Genomic DNA, 16886 nt, shown 5'->3' on the forward strand with positions numbered 1-16886 from the left:
CACGTTGGCTTTCACCATTCCAATCATCCCGCAGTCGCGGCATGATTGGAATGGTGGAAGCCAATAGGCTGTTGCAGCACTAGCCCTGTCCTGAAGAAGGCGAAACGCGTTGGTGGGGAACAGTGCGGCCATGCAGTTTTTTAAAAAAGCTAAGTGCATTCATCAAAAAATGCTAAGTTCATTTATGAATGTTAGAGATTGGAATGCCCAAATGAATAAGCTTAAATAATAAGATGAAGTCCAATTACATGACAAGTTGAAGAACATGAAAAATATTGTAGAAGATTTAATAGATATAACCAATTAGAAAAAAATATAACAGATAAAGATAAAAAAGTTTAAATAAAGTCTTTAATAAAAGCTAATGGCTGATATATAATAAAGAGTAACAAAACAGCTTTAATATACACAGGAGTAGCAAAACAACTTTGATATACACAGGATGAATTCAGTGAGGAGTGCTGCCACGCTGATATTTATCAGGGTAGCATTCTGAGATATCCCGTGTTTAAATATCATTGTCCAGTTCTTTGCATTCTTGGTTGTATATGGCAAGAGAGATTTCTTTGGATTCTTATTAAAGAAATGACATTTTTTATAGTTTATAAATCTTTCCTTTTGGCTAAGTCTTAATAATAATATTGTAATTTATAGCTAAAGAGAAATATGATCAAGAAACTGTTTTTACTTTTGTGATTATGACAAACATACTGAGGGCCTCAAAATAGTACCTGGCAGGCTGAATGTGGTCCCCGGGCTGCGAGTTTGAGACCACTGCTTTAGAGGATCTGAAAATATTTTTTGGAGGTCCCTCAGTGATGTCTCTCATCAGACCCCACAAGTTTGTCCACTTTCATATTTGTAAGTTGTTCATAAACATTTTGAGTGAACAGAGTTGTTATCTGCACCATCCCATATGTACCTTTGTGAAATCATGTATTAAACTAAAATCTCATCAAATCAGAAAGCACAGTTACTTACCGTAACAGGTGTTATCCAGGGACAGCAGGCAGATATTCTCACATATGGGTGATGTCAACCACGGAGCCCCGATGCAGACCGCTTCACAAGCAGGCTTGCTTGAAGAACTTTTAGAAAGTTCGCGACTGCCGCACCGCGCATGCGCGAGTGCCTTCCTGCCCGAGGTAGGGCGCGCATCTCCTCAGTTCAGATAGCTAGCTAAGAAGCCAACAAGGGGAGGTGGGTGGGTTGTGAGAATATCTGCCTACTGTCCCTGGATAACACCTGTTAAGGTAAGTAACTGTGCTTTATCCTAGGACAAGCAGACAGTATATTCTCACATATGGGTGACCCTCCAAGCTAACCAGAATGGGATGGTGGGAGAGTTGGCAATTCAGGAGAATAAATTTTGTAATACTGTCTGACCAATGTGGCCATCCTGTCTGGAAAAAGAATCCAGACAATAATGAGAGGTGACTGTATGAACTGAGGATCAAGTGGCAGCTTTTCAGATTTCCTCAATAGGAGTAGATCTAAGGAAAGCTACATAGTAACATAGTAACATAGTAGATGACGGCAGATAAAGACCCGAATGGTCCATCCAGTCTGCCCAACCTGATTCAATTTAAATTTTTTATTTTTATTTTTTATTTTTTTTCTTCTTAGCTATTTCTGGGCGAAAATCCAAAGCTTTACCCGGCCTCCAGTGACCACAACATGGTATGGTTCAATCTCAGGAAAGGTTTCACTAAATCTACCACACTGACCAAGGTCCTCAAATTCAAGGACACAAATTTCAAAGAAATGGGAGACTTCGTTCACCAGGCGCTACAAAGCCAAGCTGAAACTGATAATGTGGAAGAAATGTGGTTGACTTTGAAAGCCACCATACAAGAAGCAACAAACCGCTATGTTAAATCAGTAAGTAAACGGCGAAGGAACAATAAGCCACAGTGGTTTACTGCAGAGATCTCAAACCTCATCAAGGAGAAGAAAAAAGCATTCATCTCTTACAAAAAATCAGGGAAGCAGGACTCTAGAGCAGACTACCTGACCAAATCAAAAGCCGTCAAAACAGCAGTCAGAGAGGCTAAATTCCACATGGAAGAGTCTCTGGCAAAGAACATCCAGAAGGGAGATAAATCCTTCTTCAGGTATATCAGTGACAGAAGAAAAAACTCAGGCGGGATTGTAAGTCTTAGGAATCCAGACGGAGACTATGTGGATAAGGATTCGGAAAAAGCCCAACTATTAAATGAATACTTCTGCTCAGTCTTCACCCGAGAAGCGCCGGGGCTTGGCCCTCAGCTACAGACAAGGGTTGGCTCAGTTGACCCTTTTAGTGACTTTGAGTTTACGCCCAGCAGTGTCTACGGTGAGCTGTCAAAGCTCAAGGTTAACAAAGCAATGGGGCCGGACAACCTGCACCCCAGGGTGCTAAGGGAACTGAGTGATGTCTTGGCGGAGCCACTGTCCGCGCTCTTCAACCTCTCCCTTAGTACAGGCAGCGTCCCGTTGGACTGGAGGACGGCTAACGTCATTCCACTCCACAAGAAAGGCTCAAAGATGGAGACAGAAAACTACAGACCAGTGAGTCTAACATCGATAGTGAGCAAACTAATGGAAACTCTAATCAAACACCAATTGGATAAAATCCTGGATGAAAAGAATCTACGGGATCCCCGACAACATGGATTTACTAAGGGGAGATCATGCCAATCCAACCTGATCAGCTTCTTTGATTGGGTGACGGAGAAGCTGGATATTGGGGAGTCCCTGGACATCGTGTACCTGGACTTTAGCAAAGCATTCGATAGCGTACCACACCGCAGGTTGCTGGGCAAGATGAGTTCTATAGGATTAGGTGACACATTGACGCAATGGGTTGGGAACTGGCTTGGAGGTAGGCTTCAAAGGGTGGTGGTGAATGGCACCCCCTCCGAAATGACGGAGGTGATCAGTGGAGTGCCACAGGGCTCAGTCTTGGGCCCAATCCTATTCAACATCTTTATAAGGGACTTGGCAGAAGGGCTTCGAGGTAAAATAACATTATTCGCCGATGACGCCAAACTAAGTAATGTAGTGGGCAAATGCACAACAGACAAAGATTCAGTGCCCGACAACATGATGCACGACCTACTCCTGCTGGAGCGCTGGTCTAGGACATGGCAACTCAACTTCAATGCCAAAAAATGCAAAATTATGCACCTGGGCAGCCAAAATCCATGCAAGTCTTATACCCTTAATGGCGAGATCCTAGCAAAAACGGTAGCAGAACGAGACTTGGGGGTGATCGTCAGTGAGGACATGAAGTCTGCCAATCAAGTGGAGCAGGCTTCATCCAAGGCAAGACAAATAATGGGTTGCATACGAAGGGGTTTCGTCAGCCGTAAGGAGGAAGTCATTATGCCATTGTATAGATCCATGGTGAGGCCCCACCTGGAATACTGTGTGCAATTTTGGAGGCCACATTATCGCAAGGATGTGCTGAGACTGGAGTCGGTGCAGAGAATGGCCACCCGGATGGTCTCGGGACTCAAGGATCTTCCATATGAAGAACGGCTTGACAAATTACAGCTATACTCGCTCGAGGAGCGCAGAGAGAGGGGAGACATGATCGAGACGTTCAAGTATCTTACGGGCCGCATCGAGGCGGAGGAAGATATCTTCTTTTTCAAGGGTCCCACGACAACAAGAGGGCATCCGTTGAAAATCAGGGGCGGGAAACTACGAGGTGACACCAGGAAATTCTTTTTCACTGAAAGAGTGGTTGATCGCTGGAACAGTCTTCCACTACAGGTGATTGAGGCCAGCAGCGTGCCTGATTTTAAGGCCAAATGGGATAGACACGTGGGATCTATTCACAGAGAAAGGTAGGGGAGGGTCATTAGGGTGGGCAGACTAGATGGGCTGTGGCCCTTATCTGCCGTCTATTTCTATGTTTCTATGGTACTATGCTTGGGTTCCAACTGCCGAAATCTCTGTTAAGACTTACTCCAGCCTATCTACATCCTCCCAGCCATTGAAGCCCTCCCCTGCCCATCCTCCACCAAATGGCCATACACAGACACAGACCGTAAAAGTCTGCCCAGTAACTGGCCTAGTTCAATATTTAATATTATTTTCTGATTCTAAATCTTCTGTGTTCATCCCACGCTTCTTTGAACTCAGTCACAGATGCCGCCATAGCTCTAACTTTATTGGCTGTGACTCGACCCTGTAGATGCAATCCAGTCTGAGCATAGAAGAGATGCAAGCAGCCAACCATTTGGAGATGGTTCTCTTAGAAACTGGATGTCCCAACTTATTTGGATCGAAGGAAACAAAAAGTTGAGGAGAAGATCTTTGTGGCTTAGTCTTTTGTAAGTAGAAAGCCAAAGCACTTTGTAAGTAGAAGGCCAAAGCACACTTGCAGTCCTGAGTATGAAGAGCTGTTTCTCCAGGATGAGAATGAGGCTTTGGAAAAAACACTGGAAGAACAAGATGAAATTCTGAAACTAAGAATTTAGGATGAGTATGGAGGACCACCTTGTCATGATGGAATACCGTAAAAGGTAGGTCTGCTACTAAAGCTTGTACCTCACTGACTCTGCGAGCAGACGTGAGAGCAATAAGGAAGACCACTTTCCAAGTGACATATTTCAAATGAGCCATAGACATTGGTTCAAATGGAGGTTTCATCAACTGAGCAAGAACAACATTGATATCCCAAACCACAGGAGGCGGTTTGAGAGGTGGCTTGACATTGAAAAGTCTTTTCATAAATCTGGAAACCATAGGATGAGCAGATAAAAGGTTTTCCCTCTAGTGGCTGATGAAAAGCAGCAATTGCACTGAGATGGACTCTAATGAATGTGAGATAAATGCAATAGGTAATCCAAAACTGAAGACAAGGAGGTAGATTGAGGCTCCTTGTGATGAAGGGCGCACCAAGCAGAAAAACTAGTCCATTTCTGATGGTAATATTGCCTAGTAGTAGGCTTTTCTGGAAGCCTCTAAAATGTCTGCTACAGATTGAGAGGACTGGAAACTGGCAGTTATGTTGAAAGGTACCAAGCTGTCAGGTGCAGAGACTGCAGGTTGGGATGAAGCAGAGACCCCTGACTCTGTGTCAACAGAGACGGAAAAACTGGTAGAAGTAGCGACTCCCTGCTGTTGAGTTGAAGTAGAAGGGAGAACCATGGTTGTCTGGGTCACCAAGGAGCTATGAGAATCATGGTGGCATGTTCGTGTTTGATGAGTGTCTTGAGAATGAGAGGGAATGGAGGAAATGCATACAGAAACTGGTTTGTCCATTCCAGAAGAAAAGCATCTGCCTCGAGGCGATGAGGAGAGTATATCCTGGAACAAAAATGAGGCAGTTTGTTGTTGGGGGAGATGCAAAGAGATTTATTTGAGGAATTACCCACTGAGAAAAAATGTGATGGCGAGGAATTGAGTGTCCATTCGTGAGGCTGTAGAAGACGACTCATTTTGTCCACTAAAAAGTTTTTCTCTCCTTGAATGTAGATGGCTTTCAGAAAGATATTGTGAAGAATTGCCTAATTCCAAACCTTCTGAGTCTCCTGGCAAAGAGGAAGAGATCCTGTTCCTCCCTGCTTGTTGACATAGTACATGGCTACTTGATTGTCTGTACGAATGAGGACTACTTGATCGTGAAGAAGATGCTGAAAAGCTTTGAGGTAAAAATAAAAGAACCTCCCTCACCCCAAGGAGTCTAACAAAGATTAGGGGAAAGAGATGAAGTCCAACTCCAGATTAAAGAAAATCCAAAAATAAATCTATAATTTGAGATATTAAGGTATTAAACGGACAAGCCCTCAGTCACACAGCAACCTCTGGAATCTCCAGGGAAAAGCTGTCGCGGGTTTACACCCAGAAAGGTGTTAACTGCGAAACATCCCCGGGCTTGCTCCGGATAATATTTCAAGTGCCTATAAAGTGCAATGTGTGAAAAACTCAAATAGAAAAAACACACACTATCAAAATGAAGAAGGAATTCATCTCTTCCCCCTAAGCTGGGGGCCAAACAGGAAAGTAAGTGTCCAAATCTAACCAAACTCAAAAAAACACAGTCTGAAAGAACTTAGCTTCTCCGTGTGTGGTGGAGGTATAAATCAACAAGCAGCAAACAAAGTCTTCGTCCAACGGACTCCGTTTCGGGGGAGAACGCCCCCTTCTTCAGGAAGCGCACTGCTCAGTGACCCTCAGATTCATAAGTAAAGCAGGGAAGAAATGGCCATTTCTTCCCTGCTTTATTTATGAATCTGAGGGTCATTGAGCAGTGCGGTTCCTGAAGAAGGGGGCGTTCTCCCCCGAAACGGAGTCCGTTGGACGAAGACTTTGTTTGCTGCTTGTTGATTTATACCTCCACCACACACGGAGAAGCTAAGTTCTTTCAGACTGTGTTTTTTTGAGTTTGGTTAGATTTGGACACTTACTTTCCTGTTTGGCCCCCAGCTTAGGGGGAAGAGATGAATTCCTTCTTCATTTTGATAGTGTGTGTTTTTTCTATTTGAGTTTTTCACACATTGCACTTTATAGGCACTTGAAATATTATCCGGAGCAAGCCCGGGGATGTTTCGCAGTTAACACCTTTCTGGGTGTAAACCCGCGACAGCTTTTCCCTGGAGATTCCAGAGGTTGCTGTGTGACTGAGGGCTTGTCCGTTTAATACCTTAATATCTCAAATTATAGATTTATTTTTGGATTTTCTTTAATCTGGAGTTGGACTTCATCTCTTTCCCCTAATCTTTGTTAGACTCCTTGGGGTGAGGGAGGTTCTTTTATTTTTACCTTGTTTTTGTACCTCCTCGATTTAGGGTTCTACTTTTGTTCGAAAAGCTTTGAGAGCATTGAATATCACTCTGAGTTCCAACAGATTTATGTGACACCGACGGTCTGTGCTGGACCAATGCCCTTGAGTACGGAGACCATCGAGATGAGCCCCCCAAGCGTAGGTCGAGGAATCTGTCGTGAGGACCTTCTGGTGAGTGGGCATTTGAAACAGTAAACCTCTGGAGAGATTGGAAGAGAGCATCCATCAGTGGAGAGACTGTCTCAACAAAGGAGTCACTGTAATGTGCTGAGAGTGGGTCAAAAGCCTACGCCCACTGAGATGCCAGGGTCCACTGAGGGATTCTGAGGTGAAGTCTGGCAAAAGGAGTCACGTGAACTGTACAGGCCATTTGACTTAGCAGAACCATCATGTGTCTCACTTAGAGTGAAGTGAAGGATGACACTTTTTGACAAAGTTGAATAAGAGCATCCTGATGTTGTTAAGGAAGGAATGCTCTAAGTTGTAGTGTCCATTACAGCTCCAATGAACTGTAGAGTATGAGAGTGCTGTAGCTGGAATTTTGGAAAGTTTATTTCGAACCCCAAATTTTGGAGGAACCAAATAGTCCATTGAGTTGTTACAATAACCCCCTGAGATGTTGAATCTTTGATGAGCCAAACCTGAAGACCATGGCTGCACACAGCTGCTGCTACTACCACCAGGCACTTGGTGAAAACTGTGGGAGATGATGCCAGGCCGAAGGGTAGCACTCTATGGAAAAGGATTATTTCCCACCCGAAATCTGAGAAATTTGCAAAAGGCTGGATGAATGGGAATGTGAGTGCAAGCCTCTTTGAGATCCAGAGAGCATAACCAATCATTGAGATCTAGAAGGAGATACAATGATGCTAGAGACAACATCCAAAACTTTTCTGACAAGAAATTTGTTGAGAGCTCTGAGATAGGTTGTGGATCCCCCGTCTTCTTCGGGACAAGGAAGTAACGGGAGTAAAATCCCGTGCTCTGCTGTTCCAGAGGAACTCTCTTGATGGCACAGAGACGAAGCAGAGCTTGAGCTTCCTGAAAAAGAAGGGTGGTCTATGACGGATTGGAAGGATACTCTCTTGGGGGAAGATCTGCTGGAACCTGGATGAAGTGAAGAGAATAACCTTCCCTGATGATTGTGAGGACACAGAGGTCGGATGTAATGAGCTCCCATCATTGGTAAAAATGATAGAGATGACCACCAATGGGGAGAGGAGAGGACAGAGACAGAACAATTGAGGTTATGGTCAAAAAGACTGAGAGACCTTAGGTGCAGCAGGAGGCTGAGGTTTACACTGCCGTTGCTGTTGCTGCTGTTGTTTCTTAGGTGGTGGCCTTGAATAAGGTGCTGACTTTTGAGATTAACGCCTCTGGTACGATGGAGGAGGCCTATAACCCTTAGTGGTGGAAAACGGCTTCTCATGCTCAGATAAGCGCTTGGTAGCTGCCTCAATAGAGTCATCAAACAACTCATTGCCCTGGCATGGGATGTTAGCCAGTCGATCTTGTAGATTCGGGTCCATATTTACGGTGCAGAGCCAGACAAGACGGTGCATTGCCACAGAGAACACAGTGACTCAAGAGGACATTTCAAACACATCATATGCAGCTTGAATCATATGCATGCGAAGCTGACCTAGAGTGTGATGCATGTGTTGAAACTCTGGAAGTCGATGTTGAGGAAGATACTTGAAAAAATTAGGCATGGCGTTGACCAAATGCTTCAGATAAGAAGTAAAGATGATGTTGTAGTTCAAAATTCGGTTTGTCATCATTGAATTTTGATACAGCAGGCGGCCAAACTTGTCCATAGTTCTTCCCTCTCGACCAAGAGGGACTGTGACATAAATCTTGGCAGGATTAGATCTTTCAAAGAGGATTCAACTAGAAGAGATTGATGTGATAGTTGAGACTTCTCAAATCCTTTACAATGAACCATCCGATATCAAGATTCCATCTTTGCTGGCACAGCAGGAACGGAATATGGTGTATCAAGATTTCTTTTGAAAGTCTTGAGAAAGAATGAGATTCATGGGTAATTTGAGAGAATCCCTAGGAAGATGAGACATACCCAGTTCTTCCAAATACTCCCTAGAGCAGGGGTCTCAAAGTCCCTCCTTGAAGGCCGCAATTCAGTCGGGTTTTCAGGATTTCCCCAATGAATATGCTTGAGATCTATGTGCATGCACTGCTTTCAATGCACATTCATTGGGGAAATCCTGAAAACCCGACTGGATTGCGGCCTTCAAGGAGGGACTTTGAGATCACTACCTTAGAGAATTTTGAGTCAGATTCCAAAGTGATGTTAAGATCTTTACTCATTTGGCATAGAAATTTTGTAAAGGACACCGGATCTGAAGAAGTATGACCTCGTTGAGGAGAAGGTGAATGAGAACTCCTCAAGGTACCTTTCACAGCAGAGAACGAAGGTGAAGCCTCTCTGGAGTATTGATACCTGAAATCTAAATCCATAGGCGAATGAGTCGAGGAAGCATAACGTGTTTGTTTTGAAAAACCAGCTGGTGAAGAAAACCTCGCAGGAGAAGAACTTGACTGACGAGAATGGGAGGCTCCACAACAGATCTCCTCGACGAAGGAGTTGGTGGTCTCAAAGAGTCCCGATGCTTCGATAAATGAGGCCTGTCTCGAGAAGAAGACCTGGGCCTCGATGAATGCCTTGACAAATGCTGTGGGGAAGAACTATGCCTCAAATCACGGTCCCGTGATTGAGTCGAACCTAGCCTCGAAGATGGATGTCGAGGAGTCCTCGTCCTATGCCTTGAGTGTAGAGGTGTAGGACTGGAAGTCGGAGAGTGACATTGAGACACTGAGAAGGACTCAGCTCCTTGTGTAGAGGTATCTCGAGGCACTCTCAAGGATTCAACTCCTTGCATAGAGTGTGTAGATTGAGCTCGAGGCACTCTCAAAGACTCGACTCCTTGCATAGAGTGTGTAGATTGAGCTTAAATCACTCTCAAGGACTCAACTCCTTGCAATACTGCTGAGTGCTTAGGCTGGACTGCAGGAAGCAGGGTCGAGGCAGGAGTCAATTTGGCAAACATGTTACCAAACTCCTGATGCAGAATAGTTTCCAACATATTCTGCAAAGCCGGCATCGAGACCACTGGATCTGGTACAATTTGTGTGGCTATGGTTTCTGAGGAAGAGTGTTGCCTTGATTTTGAGAGACATTTCCTGGATGCCTCGGACCCACCAGTTCTAAGGGTGGCATGTCCAGAGGGGTAGGCTTATCTATCTTACCTGATGGAGACACTGAGGATAACGGCTGCTCAGGAGAAGATTTAGCTGATTTCCCCGAAGACAAAGACTTCCCCATCAAGGAAGATTTGAGCGAGGTTGAGGTTGAAGGTTTTGGCCCCGTAGAAGATTTTAATGGAGTCGAGGACGGGGCCAGAATCGGGGTCAAGGTTTCAGTTGAAGACAAATCCATTCCCCCGAAGATTTTCTGAATCTGAACTCGACGATGTTTAAGGGCTCGATTTTGAAGGGTAGCACAGCGGACGCATGACTCTGAACGATGATCATGTCCTAAATACTGTACATACAACTTGTGTGGGTCAGTGATGGAGATCGCGTGTTGACACCGGATACACTTCTCGAAACCTGTGACCAGCCGGGACATGGAATGAAACACGGCTGCGGCTAAATCGAAGCCCGCAGGTGAGGCCGCAGAGTAGGCCCCGCCTTGACACGATTAAAAAAAAAAATAATAATTTTTTTTTTTAACAAACGCACAGAAAAGCACAGCGACCCTGTAAAGAAAATACACGAGCCGCGATGAAAAAAGGCACGAGTAGAACTAAATCTTGCGCAGAGCCTTGAACGAGTGCTTCTCAGCTTCGCGGAAAACTTAGAACTGAGGAGATGCGCGCCCTACCTCAGACAGGAAGGCACTCACACATGTGTGGTGCGGCAGTTGCAAACTTTCTAAAAGTTCTTCAAGCAAGTCTGCTTGTGAAGCCGTCTGCATCGGGGCTCTGTGGTTGCGTCACCCATATGTGAGAATATGCTGCCTGCTTGTTCTGGGATAACCATTGCAGCTCAAGATGGTTTTCACAGGATGCCATAAGGCAAAGCTGCAATTTGGTCCTCACTTGATACTTGCATCACTCCACAGACAGAGCAAGCAGTCAAGTTGTTCCAGCCAACTTGTCCAACAGCAGTAACTCTTCTATTTTTCTTTATGAACAGGCTGCTCCTGTACAACAAACAAATTATAGACAAACTGGGCAACTCATACACTGGGAGTCGCCTATTTCGGTGGACCAACTATCCTGCTTGTCAACAGGCAAAGCATTGGAAAACACCTGTTACAGGTGAGAAACAAAGACAGTAGGACTGATCAGGCAAAAAAAAAAAAAAGCCCATCTCCACGCATCGCATTTCTTATTGAGTCATGGGACTAATTAAGGGAGTTCCTCCTCCTCCCATAGAAATGAACTGCAGATTTTTTTTGTAGGGGAAGAGATAATTTCTCTGGAATCCTCAGTCTGATTTGACGCATGCATTTTTAAAATTTTCTATGTCTTTTTACTAGTTTTCCCCACATGGCTAATTTCATCCCATTTCATTAAATTTTTCAGTGTAATTTTGTCCCCTGAAAGATGGGTAGACACTTGATCCCTTCTGTATAATTCTTTCTAACTTCCATTGTGTTCAAAAGAATAAAAAGGTTTTTTAATACAATATTTTTTAGTAGACCATACAATTATCAGAACATTAAGAAAAAAGTCTGTACCTTCCAACCTCTGAATTTTGGCTTTGACAGAAATCAGAGTTTCAAAGGGGGATACACGTAGCTCAAAACAGGTGCCAGTCAGGGTCTCGATGAACAGTTCCATGGTGTCATAAAAAGGGAGCTTGTAGTGGAAGGTGCCCAAATTATCTTCATTGAAGAAAGGAGGCTCTTTTTTGTTGGCCATTGCATAGGGTTCTCAATTCCTTTCTGGAAAGTTAAGTTGAGAAGGCTATCCACCACTTGTATTGCAGTAACAACCATTTAAACTTTGCAGATGGATAATGAAATATTGTAGTTCATGTTTCAAAGGCTGCACCTAATAAGGGCATAAAAAAGTGATGAGATATGACTATTTCCACTGTAAGCCTCATTTGTAAAGTTTGCCCCATCCCTAGTCAATAACAGCAGCAATATCTTTTACATGCACAAATACTACCTTTAGCAAATGGAGTAAAAGTTCTTTAAAAATAATTTGGCAATGGCATTATGGCTCAAACTGTACAATTTCCTGCCAAATATTTAATTGTGGTAAAGTATGATGAAATCAATCTAGTCCTTTATATTCTGATTGTACACCAAAGCAAATGCAATGAAATGGGATGGAAGAGATTAACTTAACTCATCAAGGGGCTCTCTCCAAGCAACTGGAATCACTGCTTATGAGGAAGAAGCCCCAATACTAGCCCAGCTATTTATAAACCAGAAAAAGTGTTTCTAGTAACCAACTGAATTTAATATAACAGAAAAGGCAGAGATGGCCAAACAAGTCAAGATTCTAAACCTAAAAAAAATAAATAAATAAAAAATGCAGAGGAACTGAAAGAAATCTCGGTGAACCTGGAAGACATACTGAGTCAAACTGACAAAATTTGATAAATCGCCTGGACTGGATGGTATACATCCCAGGATACTAAAAGAACTCAGACATGAAATTGCTGACTTACTGTTAGTGATCTGTAATCTATCACTAAAATTGTCTGTAGTACCTGAAGATTGGAGGGTGGCCAATGTTGTGCCAATTTTTTTAAAAATGGTCCAGCGGAGATCCTGGAAGTTACAGACCGGTAAGCCTGACTTCAGTGCCAGGCAAAATGGTAGAAACAATTACAAAAAAATAAAATTGTGGAATACATACATGTAGTAGACAAACATGATTTAATGGAGCAGAGTCAACATGGGTTCACCCAAAGGAGGTCTCTCGTACGAAGAGAGACTGAACAAATTGCAGCTCTACACTCTCGAGGAACGTAGGGAGAAGGGAGACATGATCGAAACATTTAAGTACCTCACGGGACGTGTCGAAGTGGAAGATGATATTTTCTTTCTCAAGGGACCCTTGGCCACAAGAGGGCACCCGCTCAAACTCAGGGGCGGAAATTTCATGGCGACACCAGAAAGTATTTCTTCACAGAGAGAGTGGTTGATCATTGGAACAAGCTTCCAGTGCAGGTGATCGAGGCAGACAGCATGCCAGACTTTAAGAATAAATGGGATACCCATGTGGGATCCCTACGAGGGTCAAGATAAGGAAATTGGGTCATTAGGGCATAGACAGGGGGTGGGTAAGCAGAGTGGGCAGACTTGATGGGCTGTAGCCCTTTTCTGCCGTCATCTTCTATGTTTCTATGCCTCACCAACTTGTTTGACTTCTTTGAAGGTATGAATAAACATGTGGATAAAAGTGAGTCAGTTGATGTAATCTATGTAGATTTTCAGAAAGCTTTTTACAAACTTTCTCATGAGAGGCTCCTGAAAAATAATTAGAGAGTCATGGGATAGGACGCAATGTTCAGTTTTGAATTAGGAATTAGTTATCAGACAAAAAACAAACAAACAGGATAGGGTTATATGGCCATTTTTCTCAAAGGAGGAGGATAAATACTGAGAGCCACAAGGATCTGTTCTAGGAAATTGGAACAATGAATGAGGTAATTAAATTTGCAGATGACACTAAACTGTTCAAAGTTGTTAAAATGTATGCAAACTGAAAAGTTACAGGCAGACCGGTCATCCAAATGGCAGATGAAATTTAATGTGGACAAATGCAAAGTGATGCACATTGGGAAGAATAACCCAAATCATAATTACCAGATGCTAGGGTCATTGTAGTCCCCTATATGAGAAGCATATGTTGATTCACCATTTTTGCTTGGTGTGCTCTTTCGAACAGGGACTGTCTCTTGCATGTTTAATGTACAGCATTGTGTGTGTCTGGTAAAAGTAGTAGTAGACAATACGCTGAAACCATTCGCCTAATGTTTAGCAATGGCCAAAAAAGCAAACAAGAAGCTAGAATTTATTAGAAAAGGGGTGGCAAAGCAAGACTAAGAATGTTACAATGCCTCTGTATCGCTCCTTGGTGCAACCTCTCCTTGGAATATTGCACTCAATTCTGGTTGCCTTACCTGAAAAAGATATAGTGGAACTAGAAAAGGTTCAAAGAAGAGTGACCAAGATGATAAATAGGATGAACTCCACTCGTTTGAGGAAAGGCTAAAAAGGTTAGGACTCTTCAGCCTGGAAAAGAGACAGCTGAGGGGAGATATGATTGAAGTTTACAAAATCCTGAGTGGTGTAGAATGGGTACAAGTGGATCCATTTTTTACTCCATCAAAAATTACAAAGACTAGAGGACCCTTGAAGTTACAGGAAGATACTTTTAAAAATCAATAGGCTGAAGTATTTTGTCACTCAGAGAATAGTTAAGCTTTGAAATGCATGTCCAGAGGATGTGTTAAGCCGGTTAAAGCAGCTGGCTTTAAAAAAAGTTTGGACATGTTCAGGAGGAACAGTCTATAATCTGCTATTGAGGTAGACATGGGGGAAGCCACTGCTTGCTATGGATTGGTACCATAGAGTGTTGCTACTATTTGGATTTTTTACCAGGTATTTCTGACCCTGATTGGCCACTGTGAAGATGGGATACTGGGCTAGATGGACATTGGCCTGACCTAGTAAGGCTATTTTTATGTTCTTTTTAGAATTTGGAAGGATGACAAGATCTTCCTATATGAGTCATGGTGATGTGTAAAAATATGGAAAAATATTGTTTTAAAACTGTAGTCACACAAATCTTCTACATAACAATCTTAGAATCTGGTCAAAAACGAGTGAGAATGTAGAAGAGATCATCAAGAACATGTCAGTGGGACACAGAAGGAAAAGGTGTGAAAAAAGAACACCTTGGCTGATGTTTTTATGAGTCATAATTGAACACATAATTGAATTCATCCACTAGACTTGGGATAGGAAAATCTGAATGAAGAACCAAGTCTTCAGACATACTGGAATTTCTTAAGTGGCATCTCAGCACAAAGGTCACAGAGTAATTGATTCCAGAGAAAGGGCTACATCCTGATACTGTCCTGAATAAAGGGACTGATAACAGATTAGTGTTTGAGGAACACTAGTTCTATGCTAGATTATAATGGGTAAGAGAGAGGAAAGATTGAAGAGCTGTCAAATATAAAACATTTTATGGATAAGGAACAGAATTTTAAATTTGATTCTGTAATGTATATTTAGCCAATGTTGTTCATAAAGACAGGATCATATTTCCTAGCATTATAAATCAGTTTGACCACTGTGTTCTGGATAAGTTGCAGCTGCTCAATATAGTAAAGCAAAAGATCAATCAACAATGCATTACAGTAGTCCAGTATAAGATAAGTGAATGAATCCAAGTCTTCAATGCACTGGGTTCATGAAAGGATCTAAGGGACCTTATTCTAATGAAGTGCAGCAAACAATTTCTAGACCATCTGAGAGATGTGTGCATGAAAAAAGAAGAACACTATTTAACAATAACCCAAGATAAAGTAGCTGATTCATTGTTGGGATGAGTGTATTTTACAAGGATAAGCATGGTGGAACAATAGAAGGTTTATGAGAAAACCAAAGAGCCTCAGTTTTTCCTAAACTAAGGACAAGTTGCTTTCCTGTCAACCAAGAAGCTAAATCCACAAGCTTCTACTGAATATCACAAAAATCATCCCAAGTACAATTATTAACAAGCTATATGTCATTAGCATAAAAACAGATGCAGAGGCCCACATATTGGATGAAGGAGGCTAGCAGAGAAATTAAAGCATTGAAGTAGGAGACAAAATGGAGTCAAAGTGGACCCAACACTTTAAGAGAGATTAATGTCCAATGCTATCTCAAAGGAACAAAAGAGAAAACCAACATAACCAGTTAAAAACTACCCCCTTTAAGAACAGTGTCTCTCAAACAGTATAGCAGTAAAGAAACAATCTATCAGATAAAAATGCTGAATAGAGATTTACGATAGTTGTATCAGCAACATGCTAAGTCCACTTATCAAGATGACAGGCGTCATTGATCATAGAGAGCAATGCAGTTTCAATACTGTATCCTTCCCTAAAGCTTGAAGTGTGATTAGAATTCCAGAAGCTAAATACAATAAAACCTTAGATTGCAAGTAACTTGGTTTGCAAATGTTTTGCAAGACAAGCAAAACATTTGATTCAATTTTAACTTGATATACAAGCAATGTCTTGCAATACAAGTACATACAGCATACACACATCACAACTGAACCAATGGCTCTTCTCTCTCTGATGCTGGAGGAGTGTAGTGACTGTTCTAAACAAGCAAAGTCTTGCAATACGAGTACATACAGTATACACGTGTCACATCTGAGCTGATGGTTCTTCTCTCTCTGACACTGCGGGAGTGTAGTGACTGTTCTAAATGAGGGAGGTCTTGCAATACCAGTACGTACAGTGTTCCCCCGGTCATTCGCGGTTGGTGGTTCGTGGTCCCAGTCATTCGCGGTATTTTCCGACCGCGACTGCAGACCAAAAGAGGACAGCTGGAGAGGCAGGAGAGAGCAGCCGGAGCACCGGCGAGTGAAGGAAATCACTTGCTGTATGCTCCAACTACCTCTTCCTGCACTAAAATCGGGCCTTACCAATCAGGAGCTGCATGTCAAAGCAGCTCCTGATTGGTAAGGCCTGACTTTAGTGCAGGAAGAGGCGGTCAGAGCATACAGCAAGTGATTTCCTTCACTCACCGGTGCTCCGGCTATTCTCTCCTGCCTCTCCCGCTGCCCTCTCCAGTCTCCCCCACGAAAAACCATATTCGCGGTTTTTCAAGATTCGCGGGGGTTCCTGGAACAGAACCCCTGCAAATTTGGGGGGAGTACTGTATAGTATTTTGTATTAAAGTTTTTGGGTTGTGGAACGAATCGTCCGAGTTTCCATTATTTCCTATGGGGAAATTTGCTTTGATATACTAGTGCTTTGGATTACAAGCATGTTTCTGGAACAAATTATACTCGCAAACCAAGGTTTTACTGTAATTGCGAGATAACAGTTTTCC

The 16886-nt window shown here is 42.8% G+C and overlaps 1 protein-coding gene across 2 annotated transcripts in view; it reads right to left on the reverse strand.

The window, feature by feature from the left end:
- The window catches only part of ZFAND4 (zinc finger AN1-type containing 4), a 125120-nt gene that overhangs the window by 101370 nt on the left and 6864 nt on the right, over positions 1-16886 (reverse strand). The window contains exon 2 of one of the 2 annotated variants that reach the window (XM_033942345.1): positions 11544-11859. The exons of the other annotated variant lie outside the window; for it this stretch is intronic. Coding sequence (XP_033798236.1) covers positions 11544-11727 — 184 coding nt within the window. The 5' untranslated portion in view covers positions 11728-11859. The remainder of the gene's footprint in view (positions 1-11543; positions 11860-16886) is intronic. 2 annotated transcript variants of the gene reach the window in all.

This window comes from Geotrypetes seraphini, chromosome 4 (genome assembly GCF_902459505.1).
Source record: "Geotrypetes seraphini chromosome 4, aGeoSer1.1, whole genome shotgun sequence".
Classification (NCBI taxonomy): Eukaryota; Metazoa; Chordata; class Amphibia; order Gymnophiona; family Dermophiidae; genus Geotrypetes; species Geotrypetes seraphini.